Raw genomic sequence first — 20544 nt, forward strand, 5'->3', positions numbered from 1 at the left:
AACAGAAACTTCCATACACTTTTTTCCGATATATCGATAATGTCACCTACCTCATATATATCAAACTTCAGATTATTTGATACTATAGTCGGCAGCAGCGTTAATGGCCTCTGGCTGCGCAGCTCACAAGGAATGCCGTGTTGTCAACTCGGCTGAAAGTGCATCGGCAGCAACTTCGTTAAGTTCCTGTATCTCGGCTACGTCGAAGACCTTCTCGTCTGAATCAGTCTCACGTCCGAAAAACGAGTACGCTTTAAAAATAAGGCACCGTGCCTGTTTGTGAAACACTTGGCGCCTTCTAGGTGATTCAGCCATTATGAGAAAAGTCACAGAACACACAGAAATCAGTCAATCATAGTTTTACACTCGTAAAGGACGATAGAACGCTCAAATATAACGGAAGTTTATCACAGTATGGAACGCGGAAATAGATAGCGCTGGTTGGCTAGCTGCGCAGCTGTCTACTGCGCATCCCCGGCTCAGAACAACCCAGAAGCCATGAATGCTGTCGTGAACTAGTATGTGGTGACCATTCTTCGAGTTTCCATCTGTGATGTCTTTCACAAGGACCACTTTCCAGGGAAGTACAGCGACATTTCATTTTAGCCATCTATTTCGCAACTGTTGAAAATGAAGGAGCATTTTCTTTATAAATCTTCATCAGCATTGAACGCCTATCTGGCAGTATAATTCTCTCTGTTTCAAACTACGGCTGCTATTCGATAATAGTTATCAATTACAAATTTTGTATCACACAAGCATGTTTGCAGTCGACTTCTGGCCACTGTTTTTGTTTTTTAACCTCTTTGCATTTCAGTATAAATCTTGCTGTTGGCCAAAGCTGTGCTAGAAAATGGTCTTTTACCAAAACGGCTCGCATCTTAAAGAATATTTTAACAGCAGCCTACAGTGTTACATGGTGTAATTTTGAAAATTTGTCAGAACTGTCGAACAGAAACGACAGGAAATATTTTGGGAATATCAGTATATTTGAATTCACAATAAACTGCGTAAAAATTGATAATTTATAATGGCATAATATTCTGGTTTTATCTACTAATTTGAACAAAACACACTAAAAAAATAAAAACATAACTATTCCTCAGATAAGCAACTCCTGACTTACGTTATACACAAAATTTACCAGTATAACAATATATATATTAATGCACTTACAGCAACGCGATTTATTTGCCATGCTGAGAAATTTTCACTTTCCATCATGGGCGGATTTGTAGATTTCAAGGCCATTTACGGCGGTAGCAATCATTGGTTGTTGACTGCACTGCTAGAATATCTGCATGCATGTTAGAAATTGCACTTCGCAAGTCAAACATATAGTATATGATCATAAACTCTTCCCTATGTTTTCATCATGGTATTGCAACATTTATTAAGAGTGTTTCGTATACCTATGTGCCACAATTTTAAGGCATGTGACTTCGGAAAGAATTTACGTGACTATAGAAGCAGGTAGGTCTGTTACTGAGGATTAGTTAATAAGCCTAAATGCTTTCTGCAACATATGATGTCACTTATTCCCTGATATGGGTTCATCTATACCTATTCATTCTTTCTCATCATCAAGTTCCGAAATATGTCCTGGCACATGCTAGTTTCATTCTCAGGTTGTATTCACACACAAACAAAGTTACCTTTCACCATGTATTGCTTTTATTACGTGAACATTACCAAATCTGACAGAAAGATTGCACCATTTTCCAATGCTCCCTCAGTGTTTCCGCACCATCAACATCGTACTCCATCGACTTTTAACTGATCTTATGAAGGTAACTTGAATCGGGAAGAAGAAACTTGTCACAGCTTAACTGAAAGGAAGACAAATGATAAAGCATCAAGTAATAGTTAATTTGGTGATGGAGAGGAATGTGTGTGTCTGACGTTAGAGGGGGCGGGAGAATTAACTCTAGTAAACCGGTCAAAGTGCATTTACGTTGTAGTAACTACAAGTAGAAATGTAGGGATGTAGACATTAGAGAGCTGCAGCAAAGGAATCTGCGACCTGAAGACCGAAACAAGAACAAATTCTGAAATGTCTTGAACTGCGAGTATTTAAGCAGATTTATGCAAAATGGAACTGTTATAGGCCTCTCCGTGAGCCGCTGTAGTCGATACGATTCCCACACATTGCAATACAATCCTTGCGCCCGTAAACTAAGCTACAATGCACGAATAGTTTGGTTTAAATTGTGAAACATTAGGCGATAAATCGTAACTGAAAAGCTATGCCTCTTTTGTAGCAAAACTACTCATTTCGTTTTTTTTGAAAATTAATTCACTGCCACATGAAAAATTGGAGCCTTTTTTTGTACGTTGTAATGGAAACTAGAAATTTGGGAAATGAAACAAGTATGAATATTTACGATTAAATTCTCCACATAATGTAAAGACACTGCTGAAAGATTTAGTTGCAGCAAGGGAATAACTGCAGACTATTACAGCAGTGGACCAATGAGAGCTGATACTTTTTTACTATGTCCATATGCTAACATAGCAGCGAAGATGCATTTTAAAAATATAGTGCTGGAGCATACATCCACAACGTATGTGACACAAAGGAAAAGAGAAACCGTAAACCACATAATAGTTTTAAAACAATGAATCACTTCAAAATTGCTTCATTCATAAGAAAGCCACCAAGAATGGGCGCTACCCCCTATCGCTCCATTAACGGATACCGGTACCGTACTTGTTACAAGTTAGATATTCATTTAAAATGCAAGTCCGGTTGCAGGTGTAGTTGACTCTAATAAAGACTTCTCTGGTCATCAACCCGAAATATCGAATGGCGTATTTGTCCCTTCTTGGTTCTGTACCGCCTACCGATGCTCCTTTGTGTCCAGTGGAGCCAACGGTCAGCTGTGATGTCACGTGACTCCCATCGTGATCGTAATCTATCGTTGTATTAACGTGAAAAATATACGCGTTGTCGAAGTTACGTCCTGTAAGTATCTACAAATAGTTGGGTAAACAATAAGGAGGAAGATTGTGTTCTGTGGTAATAGATTTGACATCATAAAAACTAGATCGATCTCTCGATGTTCGCTAATGCAAAATGCCGGCAACCTAACCACTAAGGGGCGAAACAAGACGAAGATGTTAACTGCCCATGTATTTAATTTTCGTAGTGGACTACACAGCGACAATTGCAATATAGAGAAAGACAGAATTACCTATAAATTAAATTTTCTTCGCCCGAAAACTCGATGGTATCATATACGCAGTGGTGCTCAAGTTTAGTGTTGGCTCATTTCACAGCCATTCACGGCAGAATGTGGAACAGTGACATAAAATGCGAAGTGGCTTAATATCTTTTTTCTAATTTTTTAAAAACTTTGTGAATTTTGCCAATAGTAACATACCCTTTCCAGTAAAATGAACAAAAACACGATAGACCAGCAACAATACTTTTCAGAGCCTAATTGCATGTTTAATTTTGCGAACTGGATCAAACGAAGGTACAACTGATAGCAATCGAAAGATAACTTAAACAAGAAAATATTATGTTTTTGCTCTTTTTATTAGCAACTAATCCTATGCAGCTGCGGGCCGACCGTTGTTTACCTGACTGCAGAAATAACATTAGGCATTGCAGTAGAACGATTGGTGAGAGCGGATTATCACGAGGAACACAATTTTTTTCAGTAGTAAGCTATAACTGTGTGAGGACGGTATTTTGTATATCTAGTATCGTTTCGGTGCTGGTAAAACATTGACTTTCAAAATTATCACGATAAAGGTTCCAGAACAATGAGTAATTACAGTTGCTTCTATGGAAAGGCAAATAATATTGTCAGGACGACGTTAAAATATTTTATTTGATCATTAAAGCATAGTTGACGATCTGATGTTTCGGGAATTTCTGAACACTTACGGTAAAGACGATCGGAAAATACGCCCTGCCTTATGGGAGTTATTTGTCTGACTTCATAAACATTTACAACGTAAGCTTTCGTGAAATAACTTATGTAACGGACAGGAGTTATCAGAAGAAGCTACGTCGAAAGAATAAATTGAAACATTAAACAGAATTGTTTTTAACTTGTACGTTTTTGTGATGAACGGCATCTAGAGGTGTCGATTAGTTACTCTATTTTTTATGAACTTTCTTCGCAGGCAGTGGATATTTTCTGCATAATCTTCACATTTGTTTCACAGCGCACTAAACTCGATTCAACAGTGGCCGCTTCTCCCAAGGAAGAATGTAGGCCTATATGCAGCGGGAATAAACAGAAAACAAATATGCTTCAATACTCAGAACAGTCGTAAATAGGTTTCTTGTCGTATGTGTTTCTCCACGAGCGTGAATGTCATACTGCAGCTCGGATGACAGAATCGTCAGAAAAGGTTGTTTAAGGCGCAGGAGCACGACAGTGTAAGTGCACAGAATGCTGCGAAATAAAAAGTGAATGCTGCCTCCTTAATGCAAGAAAAATCGATTTTTTTTTTCGCAAGGGAGGAATTAACAACATTCCTCCGCTCGACATCTTTGCCATCGCATTTCGCTTTCGTTAAGATTTTAGATAGTGAGAAGACGTTGCTATTAACATTAAATCGTTGTGCCTTTCGTTCGATGGTTTCCGTATACTTACAAACAGGACAATAAAATTTCAAAGATTGTTCATTTTGAAGAGTCTTTGTCGAAAATATGTTATCTAACGGTGGTAGTTCACGTTATCACAAATATACTTCAGAAGTCTCCGAATTTAAAATATGAAGCAGTCTTGAAATTGTTGTTAATATAATTTTATAAGGTAAGTGATAAACACAGCTTCAGCATCAGTTAGGAATACGTGACTACGCTATGTGCAGTGTGAGAGACTGTTTCCGTGATTGGTTACCCAGGGGATTATGGTGGCACGGGACAGTGGCAGGAAGATGGCGTCTATGCGGTAGTGCTAGCATTTTCATTGAAATAAGATATGGACAAAGCTGACTCATTTTTCAGCTAGAGTTTTTAGTTAGCTATTCGCAAGTGCTGTTCGTCTTAGTACGTACATACGCTATGAGTTTCAGTGATACTTTGCGTTGTGGATTGTCTCCGGACTTTCGTTAATGTGTTTCGGTTCCTGGCTTCCACTAACCAGCACATAATAAATTAGTATAGTTTTTAGAATCGTTAAAGCATTGTGTTGGCTGTTATGAGTATCACGTTAGACAGTGGTTGTTCATACATTTAATGGATTGGAACGTACAAGAGAATTTACTCAGAAACGAACTACAATGTTTACAAATACAGTTTTAAATAGTTTGATTTCACTTCCTCGCTAGCCAGGTGATTATTTCAGATACAAATTCCAGGTGTTTTAAGTGTTATTATCTATGAGTGTTGATAGAATGATAACTTTTTTCTTAGAACCTATATTATGTGGCTCACACCGTTGCATCATAACGTGTTGTGTATCTGTCAATTTGGCGTCGTTTGGGCATGGAAGTGATGCATTCATATTTTGCAGGAAAAATAAAAAGAAAAAATGGAAGATAAGAATCCAGAACGGAAGATAATGGTTTTTCGGCCAACCTACGAGGAATTTAAAGATTTCTCAAAATTCATTGGCTACATGGAATCACAAGGCGCCCACAAAGCCGGCGTTGCTAAGGTAAAAGTGTTACAGCTAATAATATGTTTTGCGGATTGTTAGTGTTACTAGTTGAACATTGTTCAACATCGAGTTTGTAAAAATATATGAAGCATCATACTACTGCTTTTCTTTTTGTTTGTCGGCGTAGAAACGAATCATCAGTAGATTTGTTATTGGTCTTTTTCAAAAGATAATTGTTTACCGTAATTCGTGAAATGAGCAAATGAATGAATGAAAACACATTAGCGGTTTAGCGCTTATTTGGTGCGGTAAACCTCCAATCTCTAGATGAATGCACAGATTATCACTGGCGGTTAATACTTCGTGTTTAAGACTTGAAGAATTCAGTACGAGCGTACCGCAGCTTGTTTCTTGTGTTCGTTACTCTTTTTCTTTCCTTCTATAAAAACATCAAATGATTCTTTGTTGTACTTATGCAGGTGAGTTAAACATCTTATTTGAGTTATTTTTGTATATCAGAGTTTTAAATGTCATTATAATAATTTCATAGTACAAAATCGCACGTATAATTAGACATGACTTATTTTTGCAGATCATACCACCACCAGAATGGGTGCCACGAAAATCGGGATATAATATAGATGAAATTGATTTGAACATACCAGCTCCAATCTGTCAGGTTGTTGATGGAAAACCTGGTCTTTATACTCAAATCAATGTACAGAAGAAAGCAATGACTGTTAAGGAATACAGGGATCTAGCTTGCAGTGATAGGTGAGTTTTTCTGTATCCATATTTATATGTAAAAATTGGCACTTACAATGTTTACCATTTGTGTGTCATGATATGTATAAGATTCTGTCAGATGCTAGGTATGTCAGGAGAAGGGTCACCATATGCAGCTTATGTGGTGTTAAATTGCACATTCTTTCTATGTGCATGCAGTTTGTTCTTGCTGCAAAATGTTTTTGTCAGAGTAATGAGCTTGGTTCAGTTGCTGTCATATTCTCCTATTTTGTCAGAAATGTTGGTGGAGGATAGTGAGAGATAAAAGTAGTTTTGAGTCTGAGAGAAATGATTATCCCCATCCAAAAAATTTGTTTGTAGATTAGAACACTGCTGAATCATAGTTTAATTCACCTATTCTAAATTTTTAGAAAGATCTTTCAAACATTAAGATCACTACTACAATTACGATTTCGGGATTTATGCATTATGGTTCTTGTAATTTATCCATTATTAATAAGAGAGAAAGCCATAGTTAAAATAAAATACAACAAACAGTAGAAAATGTTACTACTGTCCTAGGCATGGAGAACTTCTGCTCCTAGATAGTAGTTAGGTATTGTATAAATCATAAATGCTTGTTTTCGTTGCAAGTTATGATTTTAAAGACTGTATACTTTGTCTTCTCTCTCTCTCTCTCTCTCTCTCTCTCTCTCTCTCTGTGTGTGTGTGTGTGTGTGTGTGTGTGTGTGTGTGTGTGTGTGTGTGTGGTTTTTTTCTTTCAATTGGATTTTTTATTGGGAACTTTGTTTCAGTTACAATACACCAAAGCACAACGATTATGAAGAGCTCGAGAGCATGTACTGGAAGAAAATAATGTATGGTTCACCAATTTATGGAGCTGATGTCTCAGGCTCACTAACAGATAAAGATGTTGATGTAAGTGCTTTATTTATTTATTTATTTATTTATTTATTTTTTTGAGAGGATTTTTTATTATATCTATGTGTGCTTATTGTATTATCAGTTATTTTCTTACTCACTGTCATCTTTGTGTGCCATTGTTCTGTTAGACTAATGGTAATAATTTTTTGTCGTAATACCATTATTAATACTTTTGAGGTTTCTTTTGGTTGACATCTCTTGTGTTGGTAGCTATGCTACAGTTCAGACTGTGTGTACATTTTATATCTTTAGGTTAACTATGAGCTGCAGATTGAAACTGAAGAAATAGAAGATGGTAAGAAATTGAGGAAATGGGATCTGGATAAATTGAAACAGCTGGAGGTTGTTGAGAATTATAAATGTAGCAATGGGCACCAACTCCCTCGAATAGGTGAAATGGATATGATAGAAGATGAATGGTGAGCTTAGAGAGATAAAATTGGGAGGGCAGCAAGGGGAAAACTTGAAAACTGATAGGCCTCGTGGGTACCCTTGAATATGCTAAATGATAGTAGGAGATGTAACAGTGCATGAAATGAAGCTCAGGCAAGGATGCATACAGAAGTCAAAAAAGAGAGAGAGAGATAGAGGAAGTGTAAAACACAAAGCAGGAATGGTGGAGAAAACATGCAAGGTTGTAGAAGTTTGTGTAACAAAGGTAAAGATAGATGTCAACTACAGGAGAATTAGACAGGCCTTTGGAGAAAAGGGAGCATATCGAGCCACTACCAGGTAAAGAAGTTAAAGATGAAGAGAGGAGGGAATAAAGAGAGGGGCTATACAACTGAAGAGAATATCATGACGATAAAGAGCAATTATTTATTTATTTATTTATTTATTATTATTATTATTTTTTCATGGTGCTGTCCATATTAATTAAATCAGCTAAGAGAAAGGTTACCTTGATACTCTCAGATATTATTGAATTTAACCCATTTTAAAATTCAGGACAGGGTAAGAAACTTGTATATTTTTGTTTTGTCCAAAAGAATTCCTGATCCAAGATGCCTCAAGCACCATTTTGCACATGCAAATTTTGGAAAGAAATGCTATATCTCTGGAACAGTTGCTGGTATTTTTTTTATGCACACACACACACACACACACACACACACACACACACACACACACACACACACACACACACTTGATAATTTTAAAACGCCAGTCCTGCATACCATGATGAGTATCATTCCCTGAAAGGGAGAACTTCCACTTTTCAGTTGAAAATGTTCTGTAAACAGCTGAAATTTTGCTATATGTTAAACCATTTTCAATTACTGCATTATCACACACAGGTCTTGAGAAATCAATAGCTAGTCTTATTTGCATGAAATTTTATTTTTTCTGGAAGATGAGTAAGAGACACATTTTTCAAACATATTAAATCATTCCAAAAAAATATGAGAGTTCCAACAGGTTTTAAAGCCTATAACTTCTCTGCTCCCTGTTTAGAACTGAAATTAGCTAATCAATGAACTAACAATAGGTTCAGCTGCATCTGTATCTTCCTTTTAATAAGAGTGATATCATCCTGTTGAACCAGGACAGTGGCACATAAAGTGCCCTCTGCCACACACCGTTGGGTGGCTTGCGGAGTATAAATGTAGATGTAGATGTAGAACTGGGGCAGCCACAATCTTTAAAACATACTGAACCGAGAGTGAGTACTGTGAGCACTTATAATGGTGTTGCTGTCTTGCAGCTAGAAACTTCTATCCAGCAACCAATCCACATGGTAGCATAAAGTTCACAACGATTTCATTGAACTCGTAACTGATTATAATCTCTGCAATCGACCAGTCAGTTATGTACACAGGCCAAAACTGTCCCACTTTGCAAATGGTAAATCTGAATATTCTCCTGCTGTTTCTAAGGTCTTGGCTGGGTAAATGAAATTTCTTCTTTCTTGCTCTTTGAAGTTAGTGTGATATAAGTCCACCCTCACTCTCAAAGTGAGATCAGAAGTGGGTTTTCTGAATTCCTTTCACAGGGTAGTTTCGTTGGATCGTTCTTCTGTGTTCTGCTGGTGGAATTCTGCACTTTCCTCTTTGGGCAACAGGATGAGGGCTGTAGATGTGTGCAACTTCACTATATCCATGGCATTCTGAATTACAGCTGTAATTGGGCTAGAAAGATTGTTTCATAGCACGATGCTTCAGCAGACTGCCTACACCATCACAAGGCCCTTTCCTCTGACCAGCAGCAATGTATAAACATTCTGTTGGCACAAGCGAGGTAGTCAATTCAGACAGTTGGTAGTGATTTTTGAAGGTGACTAGAAGCACCATTGGAAATACTGGTGACCTTTTCTGCCTTTGATCACAGTTGTTGAAGAATTTTGCATGTTGCCAACAAAGCACATGTGTACAGTGCTATCGCTTTAAAACGCAATACTTTTTATCTTGTTTTAAAAGTAAAGTTGTACGGCACGGATGCCTGGTAGACTCCCAGGAGCAGGTTCAGCCATCTAATTGGAAAGGTTTTCTCTAGCCTTTGTGCTCACAGACACCGTTCCATCGTGAAGTATGAGGTGTGTATGCAAGTGTGTGTGTTAAATGTAGGTGACAGTAACAGGTGTTGGAGTGTTATGTTTGTGATCTTCCAGGGAGTATTTTTGTGTAATCTTTCTCATGCCTGGTATAAGTTTAATACTACAGTTCATGTATCATTTCCCTCTCACCACTCTTTATTATAGTATCTTTCTTGCTGGCACTCTCAGGATGGTTATAATAGGGATCTGGTTTTACAGACATAATGTTTCTTGTTTTGTCCACCATGTATTTTGGTGCCGTGGAAATGTGGTGCATAATCATTTTTTTTTAAAAAAAACAATTCTGCTTTGTTAGAGCTTGCACCTTTTTAGTGTAGAATATGCATCATTCAACAACTGAATTAATATTAGAAAAATTCCTGACAAATTGTGCAAGCTTCCTTTATTCTGAAGATGGAATTTCTACTTTCAAGATTGTGGTCAGTTGTATTTTGTTGTGCTCCCTCACAGCTTCAGTAATTCCTCTTCAATTTTTTAAAATTATTATTATTTTTTTCTTCATGGATGCAGCTGGTGACTTGACTTGATTGGCTGTGGTTTCTTAGCGGTACTAACACTTTTCTCTTTAGTAGACTGGTTCAGAGAGTGTAATTCGTCCTCAACGGATGCAAAATCTGCATCATCTGCACCATGGGGGACTTCACTTTGTTCGGTTACTGTCATTTTTTTTATATTTTGTCAAAGCATTTAGGCAATAAGCTCACTCATTCCCAAACTGAAGACAGATTTTAAAATTTTTTTCCTTCCTAGTCTTATATCACCCTTTTTGGATATGCAGTCTGCACACATTACTGTCCTTGGTTCCATTTAGAAGTTATTTCAAACAGCCCTTTCCACAGAACACCCTACAACTCAGTTAATCAGCAAAATCCTCACTAAAGCTTACAGTTACCGAATTATCTGGATGCTTTCGAATTTTATACAAGTCTTTGCAATAAAAAAAATTGACAACAAATAACTGTAACTGCACTGTGTAGTACTAATATAGACTAAAAACAAATCATTTTTTTGTACAGGCATTAAATGTTTTTTAACTTTAAAAAAGAATCAGAAGGCTACAGCAAGAGAATTTTGACATGTGTTTCCAAACTGAGAGTATCATTGGAAGTTATTATTTCTCAAGAAACAAAAGACAACAAAAATCTAGAGCTGTTAAAGAGGAACAGAACCTTCCCCCTCCCATCTGAATAGATATGGATTATGTCACACAAATGTTTAAGGAGTTACATATTTTAACTATAACATCACAGGGCGTAAGAGTAAGTTTTGTTTTGGGATTTGTTGTGCAGTCTTCCAGTTTAGAGGGAATAATGATGCCCATACATTACTGGATCAAAATAGTCCAGTACCCTGCAGTAAAAACGACTTTCGCTCAGTGAGGGATGAATAATGCTGCTTCCAGTGTATTAGATAACTTATTCAAAACTGTAAAAAGCCTGGCCTATTGCAAATCTGAATGACAAGTCTCTTCCTGGCTGCTTCTCGTATTTGAAATAATCATTTCATTTCTTGAAAGTTATTGCTTAAAGAATGCAAAAGAGTTACAGGCTTACTGCCATTATTAAACATTAACACCCCCTCCCCACCACAACTACTGTATAAATTTCACTGTAAATGGTCAGCAAATAGTCGTTGTTAAATTGATTTGTTACCTATAAGATGATGTGTCGAATAATGTACCCTGAGAGTTTTAATAACTGACGATGCACTTGTACGTAGGCATTGGCCTTTTCTGGGAGCTTTTTATACATTTCTCCAGTCTTTTCTAATTAATTTGAATTTTTGTTTCAGTGCTCGTAACCATTTATGTGAGTGTTTATTTAGAACAGTTAAGAACAGTTTTCATGGGATTCTAATCAGCAGACTTTGTGGCAGTTAACTTTCTTTTTAAAATGCTTCCTCTGTTGTAATTGAACTAGATGGATCAGTAAATGATTCCACTATGTGGATCAGCAAATGTTGTCACCCTTGAAATGTTTTGACGTGTTAATAATATTAGTTACTCACTTTTTTTTTCTTATTCCCCCCCCCCCCCCCCCCCCCGCCCCCCAATTATCTGTGATACAAATTCAATGATACAACTATTTACAAGTAGGAAGAACAAAATTCATTTGAGAAAACTAAAATTATGGTGAGAGGAAATGGGTGCCCAGTACTTAACTTTTCCATCCTTCTCTCCCCTCATTCTCACAACAGGTGGGTCTGTCACACACTGAGGTTTGACTAACCTGCTCTTGGTCTTTAACCTTTCCCAACCTTTCCCCTTTGTCTTCTGCAAGGAAGAAACTATTAGTTTTACAGTTGTTGTTGTTGTTGTTGTTGTTGTCTTCAGTCCTGAGACTGGTTTGATGCAGCTCTCCATACTACTCTATCCTGTGCAAGCCTCTTCATCTCCCAGTACCTACTGCAGCCTACATCCTTCTGAATCTGTTTAGTGTATTCATCTCTTGGTCTCCCTCTACGATTTTTACCCTCCATGCTGCCCTCCACTACTAAATTGGTGATCCCTTGATGCCTCAGACCATGTCCTACCAACTGACCCTTCTTCTAGTCAAGTTGTGCCACAAACTCGTCTTCTCGCCAATTCTATTCAATACCTCCTCATTAGGTATGTGATCTACCCATCTAACCTTCAGCATTCTTCTGTAGCACCACATTTCGAAAGCTTCTATTCTCTTCTTGTCTAAACTATTTATTGTCCATGTTTCACTTCCATACATGGCTACACTCCATACAAATACTTTCAGAAACGACTTCCTGACACTTAAATCTATACTCGATGTTAACAAATTTCTCTTCTTCAGAAACGCTTTCCTTGCCATTGCCAGTCTACATTTTATATCCTCTCTACTTTGACCATCATCAGTTATTTTGCTCCCCAAATAGCAAAACTCCTTTACTACTGTAAGTGTCTCATTTCCTAATCTAATCCCCTCAGCATCACCCGATTTAATTTGACTACATTCCATTATCCTCGTTTTGCTTTTGTTGATGTTCATCTTATATCCTCCTTTCAAGACACTGTCCATTCCGTTCAACTGCTCTTCCAAGTCCTTTGCTGTCTCTGACAGAATTACAATGTCATCGGCGAACCTCAAAGTTTTTATTTCTTCTCCATGGATTTTAATACCTACTCTGAATTTTTCTTTTGTTTCCTGTACTGCTTACTAAATATACAGATTGAATAACATCGGGGAGAGGCTACAACCCTGTCCTACTCCCTTCCCAACCACTGCTTCCCTTTCATGTCCCTCGACTGTTATAACTGCCATCTGGTTTCTGTACAAATTGTAAATAGCCTTTCGCTCCCTGTATTTTACCCCTGCCACCTTTAGAATTTGAAAGAGAGTATTCCACTCTACATTTTCAAAAAACTTTCTCTACGTCTACAAATGCTAGAAACGTAGGTTTGCCTTTCCTTAATCTTTCTTCTAAGATAAGTCGTAGGGTCATTATTGCCTCACGTGTTCCAACATTTCTACGGAATCCCAACTGATCTTCCCCGAGGTCGGCTTCTACTCGTTTTTCCATTCGTCTGTAAAGAATTCGCGTTAGTATATTGCAGCTGTGAATTATTAAACTGATAGTTCTGTAATTTTCACACCTGTCAACACCTGCTTTCTTTGGGATTGGAATTATTATATTCTTCTTGAAGTCTGTGGGTATTTCGCCTGTCTCATGCATTTTGCTCACCAGATGGTAGAGTTTTGTCAGGTCTGGCTCTCCCAAGGCTATCAGTAGTTCTAATGGAATGTTGCCTACTCCCGGGGCTTTGTTTCAACTTAGGTCTTTAAGTGCTCTGTCGAATCCTTCACGCAGTATCGTATCTCCCATTTCATCTTCATCTACATCCTCTTCCATTTCCATAATATTGTCCTCAAGTACATCGCCCTTGTATAGACCCTCTATATACTCCTTCCACCTTTCTGCTTTCCCTTCTTTGCTTAGAACTGGGTTTCCATCTGAGCTGTTGATATTCATACAAGTGGTTCTCTTTTCTCCAAAGGTCTCTTTAATTTTCCTGTAGGCAGCGTCTATCTTACCCCCAGTGAGATAAGCCTCTACATCCATACATTTGTCCTCTAGCCATGCCTGCTTAGGCATTTTGCCCTTCCTGTCGAACTCATTTTTGAGACCTTTGTATTCCTTTTTGCCTGCTTCATTTACTGCGTTTTTATATTTTCTCCTTTCATCAAATAAATTCAATATTTCTTCTGTTACCCAAGGATTCTACTAGCCCTCATCTTTTTACCTACTTGATCCTCTGCTGCCTTCACTTCTTCATCCCTCAGAGCTACCCATTCTTCTTCTACTGTGTTTCTTTCCCCCATTCCTGTAAACTGTTCCGTTATGCTCTCCCTGAAACTCTGTACAACCTCTGGTTCTTTCAGTTTATCCAGGTCCAATCTCCTTAAATTCCCACCTTTTTGCAGTTTCTTCCGTTTTAATCTACACTTCATAACCAATAGATTGTGGTCAGAGTCCACATCTGCCACCGCAAATGTCTTAAAATTTAAAACCTGGTTCCTAAATCTCTTGTCTTACCATTATATAATCTATCTGATACCTTTTAGTATCTCCAGGATTCTTCCAGGTATACAACCTTCTTTTATGATTCTTGAACCAAGTGTTAGCTGTTATTAAGTTATGCTCTGTGGAAAATTCTACAAGGCGGCTTCCTCTTTCATTTCTTCCCCCCAATCCATATTCACCTACTATGTTTCCTTCTCTCCCTTTTCCTACTCTCGAATTCCAGTCACCCATGACTATTCAATTTTCGTCTCCCTTCACTACCTGAATAATTTCTTTTATCTCGTCATATGTTTCATCAATTTCTTCATCATCTGCAGAGCTAGTTGGCATATAAACTTGTACTACTGTAGTAGGCATGGGCTTCGTGTCTATCTTGGCCACAATAATGCGTTCACTATACTGTTTGTTGTAGCTTACCTGCACTCTTATTTTTTTAATTCATTATTAAACCTACTCCTGCATTACCCCTATTTGATTTTGTATTTATTACCCTGTATTCGCCTGACCAGAAGTCTTGTTCCTCCTGCCACTGAACATCACTAATTCCCACTATATCTTACTTTAACCTATCCATTTCCCTTTTTAAATTTTCTAACCTACCTGCCCGATTAAGGGCTCTGACATTCCACACTCCGATCCGTAGAACGCCAGTTTTCGTGCTCCTGATAATGACGTCCTCCTGAGTAGTCCGCACCCGGAGGGCATGAATGATCGACCAGTGTTTTTTTCATTGGATTGCTGTTCATTCCAAAGTATTTAGATAGAGAAGAAATATGAGTTATAAATAACGGAGATTGCTAATGCTCTTATTTGTTTATATTGCCTTCATCACACTATAATATTTTTCACGAGTTGGCCTGCAGTAAAAATAAATATTATATACTATGGTATAGATTTTGTTTGATTGCTGTGTGAGATAAATTCATATTTGTCATGTTATCTTTACGTGTTTTATTCTACAAATAAGAATAATGTTCAGCTTTATTTCTATTTATTTTATAAAATGTTACTGTTTTGTTGGTTATTCTGTATGCCATATTATCTGCAGGTGTGGAACATAAACCATCTGGGAACCATATTAGATTATGTGAATGAGGATTACGGCATTAGCATAGATGGAGTTAACACCGCATACTTGTATTTTGGAATGTGGAAAACCACCTTTGCATGGCATACAGAAGATATGGATCTCTATAGTATTAACTATCTCCATTTTGGGGCACCGAAGACATGGTAAGTAAAGAAATCAGAAGTAAAATGTTTCGCACATGCCTTTTTTATTCAGATGTCATTGTTTCTTTGTATGTAATATTAGTCAAACCCGTCAAGAAATTTGCGCAAGAGCTATGAGAAGACAGACATGTTTTGCGACTGTTGATAATGTGGGCACAATATGTGGATTTCGTATGTGAACTTGGGTATACATCAAATTTTATAATTTGGAGGCTGAGGATGTTTAGTGGCAGTGTAGAGAAAAAAGTCTGCTTTGGAAATAGGTACAGAAGTCATCATTAAGTTGAGGAGGCAGATATGTTTAAGAAAGGGAGAACAGAAGACTACCAGTTTATAAATCTGAAAAGCAGAAAAGTGATGTAAGAGTGGAAGCTTAAAATGGGCAAAACAGTAGTAGGAGCATGTACATAGGCCTTGTGTTGTGTTAAATGATTGTCATTTTATGCATCTATCAGGCTTTTTTTTACTCTTGAATTTCAGTATTCTTTTATAAAAATGAAACTCAAATAATTTGAAAGCCTGCCAAAACGTTCCATTCAAGTCATGTGATACCTGTGACGTCACTGGCCAGCACGCTGCTCCTATTGTCATAATGCTTATCCACAGTGATGTCTTGTTTTGGAATTGACGTTTTGGAAAATGTGTTACAAATGGTGTGTAGTACCATACTGTACAAGCATATCTATAAAAACTCGTGAAAAGTGTTCCAAGGAATAAGAAGTTGCATAAAATGTGGTTGCACTGTACTAGCAAATTGCCACCATGTTGTCGCACAAGTTCACTAACTTAATTAAAAATATGTTGCACTGTAAAGTTAACATTAACTTAAGTCCGAGATATGCTTTCCACTGTTACCACAAAGGACAGTGTCATTCGATGAAATAAAACTCTTAGTGAAAATATATGTCGTCATCAGTTGACACATAGAGATATAACATAAAAATGAAATTTTTTCATTGTATAGTTTCTGTAAAATCATTTGAGAAAAACTGCAGCGCATGCACCTTGACTCTGTCATTGCAGTGCATGGCTGACCTGCTGAAAGCAGGCAAACGTGCCCCTTCTGAACGAACAAATGAACTCGCCCAGCTCGTTGAGTGAAAATTGGCCACTGTGTATTGGCTACCGTATCCTCTGTGTATTCTACCCCAGAACTACTATTCCCAGATGTGCATTATTCACACTGTACAGAAAAAAGTACAATGCCTCATTGTCTTTCCAGAAGTGCAGAGATTTTCAGTCAGTTACATGTTTGTGTAAGTAGTCGGAACTTCAGACACTAAATTAGCTTTGTTTGTTGTTGTGGAAGAGCTCTGCTCCCACTGTATTGAAATTAGAGTCCCACAAAAATTATCTGCACTAGCCAGTAACTGTACTTGTGATTCTCAGACTTCAACACCTTTCTGTGACCGTTTCTTCGGAACAGTAGCATGTAACATGGTAACTGCTGTATTTACTGCCAAGCTTGGTATGTCATTCTTTCGGAATTGATACAAATAACACACAACTTTGTGGCGCTACTTAAGAGCCACTACTAATAGATCGTTTATGTTGGCAGCAATCATAAACAGGACACAGTCAACATGAAATGTTCAAGCTTCAGCTGATGGTATGTGATGAGTATTGGTGGACAGTCCGATTTCTTCCCATGTCATAAGGATAATAGATTGCATAAAATGAATTGATATGAAAGAAATATTGGTATATTGAAATTAGATTACCAGAATAATTACCACTAATTGATTAATTAGAAGTAATTGATCATCTCTAGCAGCATCACACTCCTACCACATGAACATATTGCTACCATCTGCACCACAGTCACCATTGCTCTCATTGTAGAACCAGAACTTGCACATGTTTGTTGCAGGTTTATAGGAGATCTGGAGGCTGTCTTTAGCGTCAGCACTCAATTTTTGAAATTTTATATTTGTGGCTGCAGTTCTGAAATTCAGCTACTGTTCTGTAAGCTCTTTTCTTTTTCCCCCAATTTTCAGTACTCAGATTTCTAAGTGTAATAAGCAGCCTGTCACAAGTCTTGCTAATATCCAGTATTTGACTGACAGAATATCTGCGCGTATTTGTATTCACTGACATGCTTCTTTGCAATATCTTAGTAACCACAATATGATCACTATTAAAAGTGTGACCACTATTAAAAGTATAGATTGCTACTCATCATAAAGGTGACACATTGTGTTGCAGGCAGGCACTGTGTGTGTGTGTGTGTGTGTGTGTGTGTGTGTGTGTGTGTGTACTGAAGAAGGTTTCAGTTGAAAGCTGAATGTGTTGTAAGTCTTTTTTGTTGTGCCTATCTCCAAATCAACATGCCATCTTTGCACTGAGCAACAATCTATCCTTTTCATAATATTGTTGATGTGACAGCCTGGACTTTCCATTGTTTAATCAGTACTGAAACATGCTCTATGTATGTCTTTCATTTGGTTAAAATGTGAGAGAGATGTTGGTAAACTTCTGATATGGTAATCGGCAGCGTGTGCTTGCTCTTTGTGATCATGAAATGGGTGAGGTTAATTTTGCCACTTTCAAGCATTTTTGGCAGTGACTTGCTTTAGTTTGCTTTTCAAACAACAACTGTTTTGTTGAAAGACATATATCGACATAAAAAGCTGTCTGTACTCATGCTGTAATATTCCATCCATGTTGATATGAAAGTAATACGAATTGGTCGCAAAAGAGTGTGGGATCAGTCTGTGTGAAGTCAGCCAATGGTCTGGTTCTTGATCTCATACTTTTATAATTTTTTGTGCACTTATAGTTGTTTGCATGAAAAATCTCAAATTCCTACTTGGATTTTCCATTGTTAGAAATCCCAAATGAAAATCTTTTTGGATCTTTCATTTTTGAGTTATTAATTGTTGAAACTTCCAAAGTTGTGCCATTTTTGTTACATTTTGGAACCTTAAAATCTCCAGTCTCAAAAACTATTTGACTTACGGATCTAAAATTTGTATCATTTTATTCATATATCTAAAAACAAAGATGATGTGAATTACCGAACGAAAGTGCTGGCGTGTCGGTAGACACACAAAATTCAAGCTTTCGCAACAAACGGTTGCTTCATCAGGCCTTTACAAATGTCTGCTTGTGTCTGTGTATGTGCGGATGGATGTGTGTGTGTGCGTGCGAGTGTATATCTGTCCTTTTTTCCCCCTAAGGTAAGTCTTTCTGCTCCCGGGATTGGAATGACTCCTTACCCTCTCCCTTAAAACCCACATCCTTTCGTCTTTCCCTCTCCTTCCCCTCTTTCCTGATGAGGCAACAGTTTGTTGCGAAAGCTTGAATTTTGTGTGTGTGTTTGTGTTTGTTTGTGTGTCTATCGACCTGCCCGCGCTTTCGTTCGGTAAGTCACATCATCTTTGTTTTTAGATATATTTTTCCCACATGGAATGTTTCCCTCTATTATATTCATATCATTTTATTCAGTTTCATATAAGGTTTAGAGTATGTGTGATGATATTAACAACAATGCTGCATTTTCTCAGATTAAATTATTTTTTAATTTTGAAAATTTCAATATTGGATTTTTTTGTTTTGAGGAAAAAGGTATCTTACTCGTACATTAAAAGATATCTTACTCATACATTATTTGTTAGTTTGTGTGCCAAATTTCATGATGTTGTTCCAGTGTGAACATATTATAAGAAATTGTATGGGTAACATGTCAAAAACTAAATAAAATTGTCAACTCATTATTTTTATTTAGTGACACTTTATTACATTAACAGAATTATACCCTTAAATTTCAATTCACAATTGGCTTTCTCATGTTAATTGTGAAAACGTTTTAACATACACCATAACAACATATGCGTAAAAAATACTACACACAATTTACATAATAATCCCTTTATTTTACAGATACGTTACTATTGAACAGTATTATTAATTAAACAAGGATGTAGCTGTTAGTATTTAACAATGTGCCATTAGTGTGTGTTGAAAAAAGAAATTTTTTACTCGTCTTCAACAAAAAAGATGGTATGGCGATCCACCAACAATCTTATTAGAGTCTTAAAAGAAAAGTGGAATACATAAAATGACATAACCTCGCTGTCCCAAGCAATAATGATATAGCTGATGCAACAGCACGTTAACGTGCAATACAATTTGAGATTTTTTGCAGCTCTTCCTGTGAAAGTCTATATGTTCTTCCAGTGGCAGTTGAGGGATATGATTTACAAAGTATGAAGTTTTTTTAATCACAGTTAATTTATCTCGTCGTCTTTGTTATGAAAAGGAAGGAGTTGATCCACAATGACGTGTTACTTAAACTTCATCATCTCTCGATAGCATAGAAGCCGTCCACTGTTTGTTGTCATACATGCAAGCAACAAGTCCTGTAATCTGTTAAACAGCATCTGGATCTGTTTGAATTTTACTACTACCAAAATCCTTAAAATCTGAAACAATTTTTGCTTTACATTGTCATTTGTTGATACGAATAAATGCCTGATACTTTTGTCTCTGTGACTGCTATGGCTTTATAAAAATGTTTTGCCAAGCTCCTTTTTTATGCTGCATGTATATCATTTCTCACATAGAAGTGACTGATGGCATATGTGCTTTATCGTAATCGAACAGTCGGAGGATATTAATATGTGATCATGTTGTGGTTTCAAAGCTGATTAATATGGATGTTAAGAAACCACTTTGACTTTTATTTTCTGTGTATATAAGTCACTGATTTTATTCTGTATGAGCATTGTCAGGTGACTGACACAAATGTGCCAGTGTCGTGAATTACATCTACATCTACGTGATTACTCTGCGATTCACAATAAAGTGCCTGGCAGAGGGTTCAACGAACCACCTTCATGCTGTCTCTCTACCGTTCCACTCTCGAACAGCACGCGGGAAAAACGAGCTCTTAAATTTTTCTGTGCGAGCCCCGATTTCTCTTATTTTATCGTGATGATCATTTCTCCCTATGTAGGTGGGTGCCAGCAGAACGTTTTCGCAATCAGG

At 37.2% G+C, this 20544-nt stretch overlaps 1 protein-coding gene across 7 annotated transcripts in view; it reads left to right on the forward strand.

Annotated features, from left to right (window-relative positions):
* Positions 1 to 4703: 4703 nt before the first annotated feature.
* Positions 4704 to 20544, forward strand: part of LOC126215270 (lysine-specific demethylase 4C-like) — a 384640-nt gene continuing 368799 nt past the window's right edge. For 6 of the 7 annotated variants that reach the window (XM_049941953.1, XM_049941957.1, XM_049941958.1 and 3 more), the window contains exons 1-5: positions 4888 to 5296; positions 5478 to 5621; positions 6157 to 6338; positions 7106 to 7229; positions 15371 to 15555. In XM_049941953.1, coding sequence (XP_049797910.1) covers positions 5496 to 5621; positions 6157 to 6338; positions 7106 to 7229; positions 15371 to 15555 — 617 coding nt within the window. In that variant the 5' untranslated portion in view covers positions 4888 to 5296; positions 5478 to 5495. Of the gene's footprint in view, positions 4776 to 4887; positions 5297 to 5477; positions 5622 to 6156; positions 6339 to 7105; positions 7230 to 15370; positions 15556 to 20544 lie in introns of those variants that run through there. The other variant, XM_049941954.1, reaches the window with a different exon arrangement.

This window comes from Schistocerca nitens, chromosome 12, assembly GCF_023898315.1.
Source record: "Schistocerca nitens isolate TAMUIC-IGC-003100 chromosome 12, iqSchNite1.1, whole genome shotgun sequence".
NCBI lineage: Eukaryota > Metazoa > Arthropoda > Insecta > Orthoptera > Acrididae > Schistocerca > Schistocerca nitens.